A 16,810-nucleotide genomic window follows, 5' to 3' on the forward strand; every position below is an offset into this window, starting at 1 on the left:
CATCGATTTTTTAATCAAGGGTTCATTGGTCCGAAGGTTCTATAGTGAACATTCGGACCAATGAACCTTCGGACTATTGAACCCTCGGACTATCACTACGGCCCCTGAAATATGGAGTAAGTGCTATGCCAAAAATATTTCAGTAAAAGCAAAAGATCAAATGTGTTTATTTTAGGCTTAGTGTTCTTGAAATATTTAAATAAATTTAAAATGCCAATAGTACTGTGGATATTAGTATCTGGTGTGTCTGAGTGATGGCTCACAGAAAAGTTGCAATGTACATGTAAGGTTACACAAAGTAGGATTGTTTTGATGCCCAAAAGAAAAGTTGAAAATAAACAATATTAAACAATATGTGCTGTTATATTTTCAATTCAAAAAGATACGATTCAGCAAAAAGAAATGTCTCTATTCGCCTGCAATTGATAATTTGTGAGCACCTGTCCAAGTTACTATGACACTAAGAAGTAAATGTGAAAGTAAGAGTTTGGTTGGCTTCTGGGGTCACATACATCGTTATTAAAACACGGAAGTTATTTTCATCTTTTCCTAAAAGAGATTCTGTCGCGGAAAACTAAAATTATTTAAAAGTTAAACAAACACTTATTAATTGATCTATTCACAAAATTTCTAAAACTCTTAAAGTTGAGAAGTGTCATTTTACTTTGCTCTAAGCGCCACACAAGCGCGGCCACGACAGAGGCATTTGCAGACGTCAATACTCCTACACTTGGAGTCGAGCTTCCCACACAATGGATTTCTTTTAACGAGGATTCTCTATTGCAGAATAACATCTACTGCCATAAGCTAAAAGCTTTAAAAGACCAAAGTAGCAATGTGTTACTTGTTGCTTGAGACCTAAATCTATCGTTATGTACTGATGTTGATCATAGGTTTGCTGACATCGGGTAGCTATCTTAGACACGAAGTTATACAGCTGCAATATGGAGGATTTACTAACTCAGATTTCAAAGGACGCTGCTCCTGCCAAATTTGCTAATTTAAAGAAAGCGTGTAAAGAGGCATTAGGTAGGTTTGAATTTTAATCCAAAGCAAGGCAGTGGACAGCAGTCACCACTGAGAATGACACCGTTTCCAAAACGCTTCTATTATTATTATTATTATTATTATTATTATTATTCAGTTTTATGTGTTATATTATTGTCATTACTATTATAATCATGTTTTGGTGGTGGTGGGGTATACATGCGACGTGAGTTATTTAGTTTACCATACAATAGCTAATTTTCAGAGAGCTTTTGATATGATGGTATTGATAATGGCAATTATTAGCCAGTGGATTTTTTTTTTTTTTGTCATTTTAGGAGCAAAGTTTCAATACAGGTTTAATGTTTTTCATAAAATGATTTTAAAAATTATGTGGAGCTGTAGAAAATCATTTTATCAACATGCACATTTTGAGGTGACCTGTTGGGGTGCAGTGCAGAAAATACAGCAATCTTTTTGGCAACATCATTTTTGTTTTTGATTTAATCATTTTGTTGAGAGAAAAAAAAAAAAACAGGTAAGAAAAAGAGATATCGTTATTCTTAATTTTAATTACCAGACCAATTTTTATTTTCATCAGATTAATGTTACAAGAAGAATCATCCTATCCCAATTTTCAAAACCTGTTTTTCTTTGCTGCCTCAGTTAAAAGTTTGGAGAATGTTAATTCATTATTGGTATGGTGATTTTGGTGTTGAAATATTGTGAAGAACAATTTTGGTGTCTAAAGTCATATTCTGTGGCCTGTTGTAATCTATATTTCAAAGTTCTCATAATTAAGTAAGTGTCATGAAATATGTTCAATTTTTCAGATGAGAGCATCTGATGATAGAGATTTGAATGCAATATGTTGCCATGCATATTATATTTATGGTCATCTACTCTTCAAGTACTGCTGAACAATTTACAGTATTTTCCAGGCAAATCAATACATGTATACACTTGACTATATTTGTAGATTTTCTTGGAGATGAGAGCAAGGCATCCAAAGCCCCAGTCTATTTGCTCAGGTGGGAAACAAAGAATCAATATGGTGAAATTATAACTGTTTCGCACTGTGCTGCAAAAGTACTTTATTATAAACACAGTCATTTACTGCTATTAAAAATCAGATCAGTCAGTTTAAGGAAGTACAAGTAGGTGAAGGATGTATGTAAACATTAATTATAATTTTGAGATTTCCTCAGTTTCATATTTCTAAGCTAACACCAAAAGTAACACGTCACATTTTGATAACCACTGATGAAGCATTTCTCTATGATATGTTTCTTAATTTTTTTAAACCACTTTTTTCCCTTTTCATACAGATTTTCATTAAATCTTTGAATTTGCCTCAGTAATATCTTTTTTCTTGAAATTATATATATGATAGGAATATGAAAATAATGATTAAAATAGATTGAGTGACAAGATATAGGAATTATGAACTGTCCCCCATATGTAAATCAAAATTTTTATTATTTACAGAGAAAAATGTTTGTCTCCGCTACAGTTGGCCATGGAGTCCCACAACCACAAACTTGCCACTTCTGCTGTTGGCGGTTTGCAGGTAAGGATACAGCTCCCACTGAGACTACAGTGTGAGTGTTAATTGATCCCAAAGTTTAGTAAATCCAGCAGTGAATTAGCTTTTGTGCAAACAAAATTAGACATTTCTCAGGGGAAATTGTAAAGATTGTTTTCAATTTCCTTTTAGTGCATGTATATTTTATAGAAACAAAATGTTGTTAAATGATTTGTCATTTAGCAGTTGTAGTATTAAGAAATGTGGTCTTGCTCAGATTGGCTAAAGCAAAGACAGGTCTAACCCTGTCTTCAAAAATGAAAAAATATTTAAAAAAAAAATTTAAGGGGGAGTTAAAATAATGGATAACGATCACCAGCTGACTATCTTCTGCAAATGAAGTCCCTTGAACAAATATGAAAATTGCTTTCTTGTGTTGCTCGTGTCACAAGGATCTCCCGTTGAAGATATTAAAATTGCCTTCTTGGATCGGTTAGGATCTCCGACTGATGCTCTTCTGCAAGGGAAGTCCCTTGAACGAAAATGAAATCTGCCTTCTTATCTCGCTTGGATTGCAAACGATCTCTTGCTGACGATCCTCTGCAAACGAAGCCCCTTGAATAAAAATGAAAATTGCTTTCTCCTTTCGCTTGGAACGTGAACAATCTCCCACTGTAGATACGAAAAATTGCCTTCTACTCTGTTCAGATTAGTAAAGTATCTCATGCTCTGGATCTTCATCTAACAAAGTGTCTTTAACAAATATGAAAATTACCTCCTTGTCTATCGGGTGCTGTGTGTATAAAGGTCCGGAGGGTGTCCCCTTCCATAATTTAGCAGTCAGTTTGCTCCAAGGACGTTTATATGTCCTTGGTTTGCTCAGACTTCATTTAGGGCCTATATGTGCTTTGTACCAAATGTAGGTCACTCTTGTCACTGCTGTGCTTGATGTGGATAAACCGGATTATGCATTTTAGGCTTCATTCACATGCAATGTCTATTTTCTAAATTCTATTTTCTATTCGCGGTATGTCTTATGATCACGGTCTGTGCCCTGAATATCCCGCGGCGTAATTACTGGCAGCGCGAGCCAGTTACTATAAGTTACTATAAGTAACTGGCTCGCGCTGCCAGTAATTACGCGGCGGGATATTCAGGGCACAGACCGTGATCATAAGATAGCGCGAATAGAAAATAGAATTTAGAAAATAGACATTGCATGTGAACGAAGCCTTAGTGTTTTGTAAACTTTAGGTAATAGTTTTAACTTAAAAGTCATAACTGAATAACAGCTTGCACTACAAAGTAGTATTATTCAACTGGGATGCATCATACAAGCTGGGTATGTCAAATTACTCTAAGAAACAAGCCAAGCCATCTTTTTCCAAAAAATTGGTAAGCTGTTAAGCCGTTTTTTTGAAAATATACGTAGGCCATCTGGTGATGCCAGTGGTCATTCAAATGATGGCTGGAAGGTTCGCTGGGAAAAGCCTTGATTGGAAATGAGCCTAAAACATTTTTGTAAAACCTAATCTGAGCACTGCATTACTGTATCACTGGTTATTGTACCAGCAAGAAGATACATTATCTCATTCCATCCTGCGCTTCCTATATTGTATTTAATAAGCAGCCTCATTATTGTCATCACTCAGAGACAATTGTGTATTGGTGTGTGGGCAGCAGGAGATAGATGCATACATCCCAAGTGCTGCTTTGATTAATGATCTTAAAAATAATGTCAATGTTGCCTTCTTGTGATTGAGAGCAATGTAATTAATGGTGAAGTTATATACCATATGGTGGGCTTTATCTGTGGCCCATGTGTTCTGTTGCTTTTAGTATCAATTTAGGTAGCTTCAAAGGAGGCCTTCAGCACTGCATGAGGACGTTTTAGACTAGAAAACTTACCATATGTAATTCACAGGTGGTGAGGTTAACTTTTTATTGATTATGAGGAAACTATGTGTGCCTGGAATGTCTTCTTAGAAAGGAATGCAAAAGTGACACCCAGAACATGGTGAATTCAATTTTTATCTGTTATCACGCAGCATCATAGTCCCCAGTATGGTCCATAATATCTGACCTCACTCTCTCCAAACCCCATGGCATTTTTCTTGATTTTTTGGTAAGTTCTGAGACTTGAGGTTCTTTCAGATGATTTCCATTGTGATTACAAAGTACAACCATAGCTGAATATAACCCAAGGAACTATCAGATATAGTTTCCTATTGTATAGTTAATCTGTTAAAGAGCCTTGTTTGTGTTTTCTGGCCCACACATTATTTGACAACATGTTATTGATATTTGACATCATCTCAAATTTTTTGTGAGCTATGAATTGGATTTCAGTATCATTTCTTCATCAATGCATCATCAGTTTCCTAGGCCTTAATTGCTTTAGAAATCTTATTATATATTAATTTACTGCATAGTTTTAAATTGTTTTTAACAAGTCTGCAAAAGAAGTTTTGATAATGTCTGTTCTCAAAAGGGTGCATTTGAATACCTTCGTATTCAGATGCATACAAATGCAGTCATATGAATGTATATGTAATATGTGTTTGCCTTTGGATTGCCACTTATTATTTATGTGAGTGTACTCTGTTTGGAAGTGTTCAAAATGGCATTGTAGTTCTCATCCTATCATTATTATTATTTTTTTCTTTTTATACGTAGAAAATCTTGCAGGACAGCAGGTTCCATTCTCCTCTGGAAGAAGAGGAAGAGCAACACTGGCTGCCTATGCAGATACTCCGTGTCGTGGCCTCAGCTCCAAATGTGAACGAAGACACACAAGTTGAAGTGATGAAGGTACGCTAAGTTAACTCTAAAAAGCATTCCAACTAACACACATGTATTTCATGTAGACTGTTTTGCTGCTAATAGATAATTGTTACCAGTATGGCCTGCCATGCATACTAAGATGACATGAAGAAAGCATTGTTGGTACTGTGCAAACAAAAAAGTATTTTTTTGTTAGTTTTATGAAAATGTTTGGGCATTTATTGTTGTTTCATACTTGCAATGGATCTAGAACAGAATAAAGCTTATGTACTAACCAATGAATAATATAATGTTGAAATCATTGGATATATTTTAAATCTAGTGTTTTACAGCTGGGGTAGCGCTAACACTTGCCAATTTAGCCAAATGCTAAAACTGACTTAAATTGGCTAAACATAAAGGGCTTGATTTAACTCATTTTAGTCAAATTAACACCATTTGGATAACAAATTGACAAAAAAGTGATGATTTGGCCAAGCGAAAAAAATTGCTAGCGCTACCCCAGTACAGTTTGTGGTTATTTATACAAATGCCTTTCTGCTCACTTTCCACTGCAATTCTTATTCAAATTTTATTAACAGATCATTGATTGCCAACATTGAATATTTTGCCAGATATGTATTTTTGCTTTTTCAGATTCTTTTGAATATGACTTTTTCCACGGCTTGGTGTATGAATGCAAAAGTCATTACAAGAATTACAGAGGTAATATCCCCATGCTATAAATCAAGAATAACAATATTTTTTCATGAAACAAATAACAATTGTTTTTATGTACAGACACAGATGTGTCTGTACATATAGCTGTCAACTGCGTCTGTCGTCGCCGTTGCCGTTGCCGTTGGCGTGCACTTTTACCGATAACACGATAAGTGGAAAACGGTTTTACCTTTTGGCTTGAAACTTACAGAACTGATGAATATTCATAATACACAGGTCAAGTTCGAAAATCAGCATGATTGGGTCATTTTTAGGGAATTTATGCCGTTTTTTCACTTTTTTCAGCATATATACAGCACCTATAACACGATAAGTGGAAAACCATTTTACCTTTTGGATTGAAACTTACAGAACTGATGAATATTCATAATATGCAGGTCAAGTTCAAAAATCAGCATGATGGGGTCATTTTTAGGGAATTTATGCTGTTTTTTCACTTTTTTCAGCATATTTGCAGCACCGATAACACGATAAGTGGAAAACCATTTTACCTTTTGACTTGAAACTTACAGAACTGATGAATATTCATAATACGCAGGTCAAGTTCGAAAATCAGCATGATTGGGCCATTTGTAGGGAATTAATGCTGTTTTTTCACTATTTTCAATATAAATACAACACTGATAACACAATATAAGAAAAACTGATTGGCCAATTGTAATTATACTCACAGGAGTGGTCAATCTTACTAAAACGCAGGTTGAGTTCAAAAATCAGCATAATCGGGCCATTATTTTAGAGGTTATACTGTTTTTCACATTTCCTCAGCTTCAATTATTAGGCATGTTAGCAGTCTCATTATTTAACTAATAAGATGCCTAAAAGTGTTTGTTTGATATTTCCTGCATCTTTACAACATTGTTAGTTGATTATGTAAAAAACATGGTAAACTTGTTATCATGTATTGTGTAATAAAGTGTCAAAAATGGAAATAAACTCATATCATTGCAGTTTGTCAGATTCAATCATCCACTATGTTCAGAATTTCAGAATGGAGGAAATTGGACATTTAACACTGTTCTATTGATATTTTTCCCATCTCATCAATTTTCTTAGTTGGTCATATAAAAATGGCAACAAACTTTATTTTTTTTTTAAGTTAAAAAGGTGTTAAAAATGGAAATAAACCCATTTCAGAACAGTGCTGTCTTGTTTACATTTTGGCATTTTTAAGATGTGACTTTGAAGTTCCATGAGCCTGCAGACCTTTGCTAGTCACATTTTCTGAATATCCATTATACTAATAGTTTATGATTAAAAATTGATGGTCATAATGCTGTTAAACATTATGTAATATTGCATCAAAATTTGAAGAAACCCCTGTTTTGGGCACTGCTCCCATGATGACCATTTAAGAAAAACCATGTCACTTACTGTTTTCAAACTTACAGGAAAGAAACATAGGGCTGAAATACAGCTTCAGTAGGCAATGCAGTCTGTTTGGTAATTTATCCTGGCAGTTAAACAGTTTTTTGTGAAAATTTGATTTTTCACATATTGGCATTTTCAAGGTGTGGCTTTGAAGTTCCATGATCCTGGAGACCTTTGCTTGTCACATTTTCTGAATGTCCATGTTACTTATATTCTATTATTAAAAATTGATGGTCATTATGCTGTTAAGCATTATGTAATGTTGCATCAAAATAGAAGAAAACACAATTTTTGGTTCTGCTGCCATGATGACCATTATGGGAAAACCGTGTTATGACTGTCAAACCTTTAAAAAAACAAACACAGGACTAAAATGCAGAATGAGTTGGAAAAGCAGTCTTATTTGGCTTCTTTTTCTGGAAGTTATACATTTGAGTGAAATATTCATTATCTTTTTGGCGTATTCATTGTGGGACTCGGAGCTCCCATGGACATGAAGCCGAATGGTAATCAAATTTTCTACATGTCCATGCTATTTATTGTCAATATTAAATCAAAAATTGGTGATAATTATTGTATAATTTATTATGTAATGTTACATCAAAATTGACAACAATATTTTTGCATTGCTACTGCAAACATTAGTGTTACTTATTATTATTTTTAACTTACAAGTATGATTTTTAGGATTGGCATGCAGTTCAAATTAGAAAGCCAGGTCAATTGGGTTATCATTTATTATTGAATTTATGCAATTTTTTGTGAAATTTTCATTTTTCTCATTCTGTCACTTTCTAAGTATAAACTTGCACTCTGATGGGCCTGAAGCCTTATGCTTTTACTTTCGTCGTTGTTACCTGTTGTGCATAATTAAAATTTGATGTTGACTGTGCAGTAAAACTTAATGTATTATTGCATCAGAATTGGTAGTCTCCTATTTTGTGCATTTTTGTTTTGTGCTTTTCTTAAGATGTGACTTATGGGCCTGAAAGACCTTTGAGAGGGTCAGTCTGTTAATATCCCTTGGGTATCACTAATTTCTGAGTTATAAAGCCATTTGCCTAATTGATAGGCCATTAAAGGAGATTACATAAAGCACACTTGTTGATATTTCCTTGTAAACCCCCAAAAGTTAAGCTCTCTGCTAGATTAATAATAAGGAAGCAGTGATAATTATGCAGGTTATTATATATATATATATATATATATATATATATATATATATATATATATATATATATATATATATATATATATATATATAACCTGCATAATTATTATATATATTAACCTGCATTAATTGATAATATATATAATCAAAGATTAAAAGTTTGAATAGCAGCTTCATTGAAATTATATTTACCTCAGGCTCTGCCAAGGAGGTTATATTTTCACCCCTGTTTGTCTGTCATGAACATAACTCAAAAAGTTATGGACCAATTTTGCTGAAATTTTCAGGAACTGTCAGAATTGGGCCAAAGAGGACAATGATTAGTTTTTTGTGGTGGTCTGGCTCAATAATCAATCAATAATCAATAATAATCAACAATTGCTGCCTTGGCAGAGGTCTGCACTCTCCGTGGTTTTCTAGTTTTGTTATGTTTTCCTTTACAATTTTTTCTCAAACACATGCATTTGTGACTTTTATCTCTCATCTGCTCTAGGCTCTGCACATTTTCTGTATTTCCACATAAGCAATTGTATTGTTTTTTATGTCTTTAAACATTATATAATATTATTTTATTCACTGTCATCATTTTTCAAATATTGAGACTTTCATCATGTGACTTTGGTCTCTCATGGTCCTGAAACTGTAATCTTATTGAAGGGGTGGATTGAGACCATCTTCTGGGTCTTCCGGAAGACAGGTTATTAAGTTTATATTGACTGCTCTCTATTTTTTTTTCTGTTGGAAGACCATCAAAATGGAGGATGGATCAACATAGATACCTTGGAATACTGTCAGAAAATATCTCTGGATCTGCTCCTGTTATTGACCATGTTACCTGTTGTGCATGATTAAAATTCAGTGTTGACTGACAGTGCTATTATAAGCATTATTTATTATTGCATCAAAATTGACAAAATGACCTTTTTTTTGCATCTTTATTTTCTGTTTTTTGTCTGTACATTTGACAGCTTTGCTGCCTTGTTTACATTGATGATTATTTTTTAGTTTGAAGAACTGTTAACCCTCATTTAGTCATTGTAAGCTTTACATGATCATATGTATTTTGCACAATGTACATTGTCAGAATTTTTTTAAAAAGTTCTGCATTGAATGTGATTGTTATAACAGAAAAAAGACTTATTATTCATGAAATGATTTGTGATGACATTAAATGCTCCTTTGTTTCTCTTCTGTGTGTATACTCTAAAGTAGGTTCAAATGACATCTAAAATAATATTTACCTTATTCACTTTCCACTCTTTATATTGCAGTTATTCTTAATAACCTACTTAACCAATAACAAACAAAAGATCCAGGATGCATGCCTGTGCTATTTCACGCAAATCCTAGGTGTTTACTATCAGAGACAACTAATAGTTCACAGTCAGTCATATGTAGATTGTCAGAAGGGAGAGAAGGTAACCCAGCAAGGGTGGGGTACACATCTAGAAGCTGGGGCAATTAAGCCATTTGCCAGTCCCCCTTCCTGTGTGATTGTGGAGGTTTTAAGTGTTCCATGAAATTTGTTTACAACTTGACTAGATAGGAGGTTAAGGGAACATGATGTGATTGTTTTCAAGGAAAAAAAAAACGTTTTTGTTTCTTTGTTATTTAAATTGGGATGGTATATAAATGTGATTTCTTTATAGGAGGATATGTTCTGATTTTGTTGCTTGAGTTTGAAGGGCCTCTGTTATGAATCACAATTATGATAGTACACTCCCTTCACTGCTTTTCTCCTTTCTTCTCTCTATCCCAGGTGTGTATACAGGTATTCTCAGGCAATCACATTAGTGCTAGACCTGCTGTGAAGGCTACACTAGTTCAGTTGCTTTCTTCCTTTGCTGAGAAATTGAAAACTATTGATGTCAAAAGGGTAAGGTAACAAACATGTTGCATGCAATATATGCTGTTCTGATTGTGCATGGCATTTTTTTAAAATTCAATGTTTCTCTGATGTTAACTGATATTAAATTTTCAGTTGTGTTTTTTATATAATTATGTGTTTTTTTATCAATGTTATTTTTGTTCAGTGTTTTTTGTGCATTTTTGTTTTATTTCATGTCTTAACTAGTTGGGTATTATTAGCATCACTTGATATATCTCTTTTACTTTTTGTGTTTTTACATATGGTCATTTTGATAGACCTGCCATGTTGTGATTCTTGCATGCTTTTGTTTGTTAGCTTACAAATGAATTATATGATAATGGGTGTTGTAAAAAAAGTTACCTAAATGCAAATTGTTGTGTTGTATATGTTGTTTTTAAATAAGTGCAACACTGTGGTGGCTTATGCATAATGATAATTCTTTAATTGCAAATTTTATGACTAATGTAATTTTGATGCTAAAGGAAATCAGATGTAGTGTCACTTATTTTGAAGATTCTCTTTGTCAATTATTGTTGTAAGGAATTAATATAAATTCACAAGATTGGAGTTCAGGGTTACTTTGGAGTTTGATTCAAATATTAAAAGCATGGGACTGATGTGTTACTCTTGTACTTCTAATCCAGCCTGAGGAAGAGGCAAAAGGTGCCATTGCAGAATTCTCAATGAATGGTATGGTTTTCAGTAATTTATTACTAACATTTTTCTAGCTTCACCAGATGATGACATTCAGGTTTATGAACAGCTTATCTACCACTAACTGCGCTTAGGTAGTCGCAATTTGACAAACATCTGCTTGTAGAAGCATGCACATTAATAGAAAACACTGACACAACTCTTAGCATGATATTTTGCATTTAGTCTCTGGAAATAAATGCATTCTATAAAGAGCTGTCTAAAATAGTGTTTGATCTTGACAACTCTTTTGGTTTGATGAAATGCAAATGAGCTTAATTGTTGTCTATATTCAAATGGACTTTAAATGATGATTGCATATTTCAGGCAGCTCTGCTTGTTTGCTTTTCTTGAGCTTACTCTCATCAAGTCAACAAGGCATGCTACAACTCTTCAACTAATTAAAAGCTTACTAACATTATTCACTAACATCAGTCTTTTTATGTATTCATTAAATGCATGTATTTTATAATGTCTGTTATCAGATTGGTGTCATTGATACTTATTTATTTAATTTTTATCCTCTTTAGGGCAAAAGGATACTGTTGATCATTTAGCACATGACATAGTGACCATCTTGAAATACCTGTGTACCAGGTTAGCACAGAGTAGCAGGTGATTTTTTCCTTTTTAACATTGTTTAGGTTCCACATTACTATTTATGTAAAAATTGATTTTCACATTCAGGAAAGCTGACCAAGCTCTTGCTAGAATATGACATTTCAGCCAGATGCTTATATGTTTTGTTATTAATCATTGATTTTGGTGAAAAAAATGGCTGTATGGCTGAACATAAAATATGCTATCATGTGCACCAGATAGATTTGTCCTAAATACTCATACTCAGTTTGTTCTCACCTATATCATATTTTATTGGCAGGTTCACTTTTGATAGCTATTAGGGATTGAATTGAATCAGAACAGAAGATGGCATAGAAAGAAAAAAATGAACTACTAACATAATTTTTAAAAATTACATGGGAATTGATATCTTAACATTTCAGTAGCCCACAAGCTAGAAATGCTGTGCCTCTGATACTAGAGGGAATTCACGCCATCTTGAGCAATGTTCCGTCTTCCATCAGACAGGTGGGGGAATTCCTAGATTTATTGTGGTGAGTTTATTCCGAATTTTTGCCATGTTATAGAAAACATCTTATTCTTTTTTTTGTTGAGGTCTTTAAAATTAAGGCATCCTAGATTATGCACATCCATAAATTAATATACATACAAGTAGTGAAGTGCACGTTTCTGAGGATCCTCAGTTTTTCTGCTTTTTCCCTAAGATCCCCAGCATTAGCTGTTGTTATGCCTTAAGACAGTTTCCAAAAATTAATATATTTTATATTATTTTGATTTATTTACTGTTTGTCCTTCCTTTATAGTAAAGAGCAAATTAGATATGTGTGAGATAATACACAGCTGTCACTAGCTATATAAGGCAGAACACCTCAAGTGCCAATGAGAGGGGTTAAAAGCATATATCGTGAGAAGGTGGCAGTGAATTATTTGACATACATAATGAGTAACAGTACTAGCATTTTACAAAAAAAAAAAAAAAACTCTAAAACCAAATAAATCCATATATCACCATGGTCTCATAAAATATTTAGGTATGTATAAGAAAATAAATCATAACTGTGATTTAACTTGTTGGTTTTTTATTGATTAGAAAGGGAGGGACAGTAATTTTGCATCTTGACATATCATTAAACATGGCATTATTTTATTCTAGGCAGGACCTGTGCCCCACACTAATAGTAATCATAGGCAATCCCAAGCTTGACAAGAGTATAACATCTCAAAAGACTGGGTCCCAGGATGAGGTTGGGCGTGGCTCCGGGTGCTCTCAAACTGCACCTGCCTTATTGGGACCATCTGCTAAAACTGTCTACAGGTAAAGGGCTTTTGATAGCTTCTAGAAAAATATGAGGCACTAGTACAGTACAGGGAAATGCTTAACCCAGTTCCAATTTTGCCACAAAGGAGTTTGAGTAAGAAATTTCCCTGAGCAATAGCTTCATAAATTGTATTTAAAAGGAAAATGTGTTATCAACCCCACTTATTAAGATGATACTACTTAACCTTTTATGTACATCACTAAATTTGTAAAAATGTTTTGTTTTATCAGCATATCTGTGGAACTAGTCCGCTTAGTGGGCAGTGTTGGATCTCTTAGGCCGGTGCTTGAGTCTTTGTTCCATAGGATCCTTTTGTATCCACCAATACAGCATAGATTAGAGGCACTGAAAGCTATGAAGGAGGTGAGATGACAACCAGAAAAGTAACTGTATATTTTAAGGTTGGAAAAGGGATGGAAAATTCCTTTGTTTTGGAAGATTTGCTCCCTTCATGTGTAATAGAAAAATTTAAGGAAGTTGCTGCATAATGTTCAAAAACGGAAATACATTGGTGGTGTTTTATGGTGGTGATATTGGGGGGCAACCACATTTCTAATCTACAGTAAAATCAACTGATCTCAAATATAGAAATATTTAAAATCTTTAGCTGTATCTCTTCTTAATCAAATACAAATGTAGGCATAGATTATTTTTCAGACACTTTTTGGATGCAATAGTGTTAGTGCTACTGTTCAGTGTGTTTTCAGTTTGTTTATTTATAAGGCTAGCCTTTGTGCAAATGCAATATTTTTATTTCTTTTTTTTTTAAGTTACTGAACAATCCAGAACACCTGATTTCCTTAGCTGGTCCTACAGAAGATGATGACTCTAAGATTGCTGGCAAAGTGAGAAAAACACATAGCCCTGATACGTCCTTAATCAAACTGTGAGTACCAGGCAATGTATACAAATCATCCAGATTTTTAAAAAAATAAATACATTTTGTACAAAGAGTTAAGACTACATGTCTATATGTCTACGTGAAGAGCTTCTGGAAATTGTTTTGAACATTTTACATTATGAAAATTTGTTACTCTTTGCATGTCCTATGTAACTCTGTTATTTCAACACTAGATATTGTTCCATATTGCCATTGCTTTGATTTTTTAAAAATTTTCTGTAATTCATGAATGAACCTTAGTAATCTAGCAGTAGATTTAAGTTTGACAGTGTTGCTCAGGGGGACATAAAGCTATCAAATTGGACAAATGTGAATCTGAATTCATTTGACAGTCAAAGATTAATGTTTATTCTCTAAGCAATTGGTTGCGACTTTATTTTATAGGTGTGGCACAAATACTCAAGGTTCCTGTGCTTTTTGTCACAAGAACATCACATGGACAAATCCTTAAAATACCAGCAATTTTTCAATTTAAACTTTTTGAAGCATTTATTTACATTATGAATGCTATTTTTCAGACATGACATGTAGCAAATAATAATAGTTCTACATGTTTATTTCTAGTGTTGTGGATTCCATGCAGGAGTCTTGCCACTGTAGTGACTCAGCCACTTGTATCACAGCTGTCAGTAATGTGGACATGCTGCTGAAGACTGTGGAGAATATCACACAGGGGAAAGTACTCAGGGAACAGCAGGCTGCAGAACTGATGGAAAGATATAAGAAGATGGACCAAGGTAATACTTGTTAGTTTGTAATATTCCAGTTTTGAAAAATGGGCCAAGGTAATGCTAGTTTTTAATACCTCAGTCTCCTAATGAGCATTTCCCTTAATACAATCATTTTACTTGATCGTTTGCACATTGTTTTTGTGAAATTAAATACAGTGCTGTATCTTTTGTATCTTTAACTTGTCAGAAAATTGCACTCTGACTTTCTTCATTTTCTGGAAACTAATCTTTAACTAAGGCTTCATTCACATGCAATGTCTATTTTCTAAATTCTATTTTCTATTCGCGGTATGTCTTATGATCACGGTCTGTGCCCTGAATATCCCGCGGCGTACGGTAATTCTCCAATCTATACGAACGCCGCAATAATTACGAACGAAACGTTTTTTCTCTGAATCTGAATTTTTTGTCTCCGTTCTGTACGAACGATCGCTAAACTCACTTTGGGCACAATTTAAATTTTCCGAACGCAAGAAAGTGTGCCCGATTGAAACTCGCCCCATGATTCGTCAAAGCGAGTTTTCAGACCACCGTTCCAAACAAAGGAACTGCCACTTGACAGGAGAGATTGTTATCATGTATTTGTGCTGTTTTTGAATGAGACGATAGGAGGACTCAACCTGCCCGCCGGCAGCTACAGGCCAGTAGTTTTAAAACCCTATTGTTATAGAGAAATTATTGACAGCATCAGTACGCATAAATTACTTACTGTTTATTATCATTTCTTAACTTCTGCCGGCTGACTGGATCATCAACATCCACCATCAGTGTTTCACCGATAACTGGTTTCTAGTAAAATCTATAAACTTGAAACCCACGCACAACAGAAGAGTATGAGAAATCCATTGTCAATGATCGAGTTTTTCATTTGTTTTTGGTAGTCATCAGGAAATTATTTTTTTAAGAGGAGTTCTGTCTTGTATTGTATTTATTTTTCTAATTGGAGTTGTGATAAAGTTAATGTACTTTTTTTGTTTGTTTGTTTGTTTGTTTTTCCTTGTTAAAGACTTTGTCTCATGAACAACTGTTAGGTAAACCTTACTGATATTAGTGATTGTGAAAAATAAAGGTGCCGTATGACCTTATACAAATTTGCCTGCAGTTTTCTGTATTTTTTCTAATTAAGTTTACATTGATTGCGTGCAAATTAATATGCTGTAAAAGACTTTCATAAATAGACTTGAATTGAGCTGATGTTATTTTTTATATCAAGTATAATCTCTATTAACGTCAGTGATATCTACTGTGAGGAGTTTCAAGAATTTTGTTTTGGCGGGAGAAATTTATGTAGGCCTAATGGGGGGGGGTGACATTATTAATATTGCAAATTTTCTATATGTGAAATCATATTAAAAGTAAACACGCAATAAATAAAATATGCAACTGGATACGAAAATATTCTTGTCTGTTTTTAACAGAAGTTGGGAAAAACGATGTTGTCCTGTCTTGGTAAAACATAACAGGGAAAAACGATGTTGTCTTGTCTTGGGAGAAATGTACCTCTTTAGTATGAAGAAATTGTTTTTTAACTTGAATTCCCGACTTTTGTTTAGTTTGTTTTAATTCATTGCAATATCGCAAGAATAATTTGTTTGTGCTTTTAGCTGATCACAGTGATTTAATCTGTAAGTAATGCTTACATTTAGCAATGTAGGTAAGTGGAGATAACTTCAGGTACAGCCGTATTCCATCCGTATTTCAATGGATACGAACGCGTGGCAATTTTTAGCAGACTGAATTTCAAGCCTTACGAACAAAATGATTATCTTCCAAAAATAATTAATTTAAATCGTTCGTATAGATTGGAGAATTACCGTAATTACTGGCAGCGCGAGCACAGCCGAGAATTAATTACAGCTTCGTATAAGTAACTGGCTCGCGCTGCCAGTAAATACGCCGCGGGATATTCAGGGCACAGACCGTGATCATAAGACATACCGCGAATAGAAAATAGAATTTAGAAAATAGACATTGCATGTGAATGAAGCCTAAGATACTTGATGTTCAGGTAAGGCAGAAACATGAGATAATAGAGGTTAGATTACAGGGTGGAAAATGGGATCACTTTGAACTCCTGTTTGGAAAATTGAAACAATTTGTTACATTCATTTATTGACATAACTTTTGAAATAAATTAAAACTGATGTGATTGACTT

General features: G+C 33.9%; 1 protein-coding gene across 6 annotated transcripts in view; it reads left to right on the forward strand.

The window, feature by feature from the left end:
* The first annotated feature begins 665 nt into the window (after window positions 1–665).
* The window catches only part of LOC106176194 (brefeldin A-inhibited guanine nucleotide-exchange protein 3), a 33,971-nt gene continuing 17,826 nt past the window's right edge, over window positions 666–16,810 (forward strand). For 2 of the 6 annotated variants that reach the window (XM_087000536.1, XM_087000539.1), the window contains exons 1-13: window positions 666–1,029; window positions 1,967–2,018; window positions 2,476–2,557; window positions 5,189–5,323; window positions 5,933–6,001; window positions 9,830–9,976; window positions 11,073–11,118; window positions 11,652–11,736; window positions 12,126–12,236; window positions 12,857–13,018; window positions 13,253–13,385; window positions 13,793–13,908; window positions 14,488–14,660. In XM_087000536.1, the coding sequence (XP_086856662.1) occupies window positions 945–1,029; window positions 1,967–2,018; window positions 2,476–2,557; window positions 5,189–5,323; window positions 5,933–6,001; window positions 9,830–9,976; window positions 11,073–11,118; window positions 11,652–11,736; window positions 12,126–12,236; window positions 12,857–13,018; window positions 13,253–13,385; window positions 13,793–13,908; window positions 14,488–14,660 (1,396 nt within the window). In that variant the 5' untranslated portion in view covers window positions 666–944. Of the gene's footprint in view, window positions 1,030–1,966; window positions 2,019–2,475; window positions 2,558–5,188; window positions 5,324–5,932; window positions 6,002–9,829; window positions 9,977–10,317; window positions 10,435–11,072; window positions 11,119–11,651; window positions 11,737–12,125; window positions 12,237–12,856; window positions 13,019–13,252; window positions 13,386–13,792; window positions 13,909–14,487; window positions 14,661–16,810 lie in introns of all 6 variants that reach the window. The other 4 variants (XM_087000538.1, XM_087000540.1, XM_087000541.1 and 1 more) reach the window with 4 other exon arrangements.

The sequence above is a fragment of the Lingula anatina genome, chromosome 1, assembly GCF_051362555.1.
Source record: "Lingula anatina isolate TDL-2025a chromosome 1, LinAna3.0, whole genome shotgun sequence".
In the NCBI taxonomy this organism is placed as follows: Eukaryota; Metazoa; Brachiopoda; class Lingulata; order Lingulida; family Lingulidae; genus Lingula; species Lingula anatina.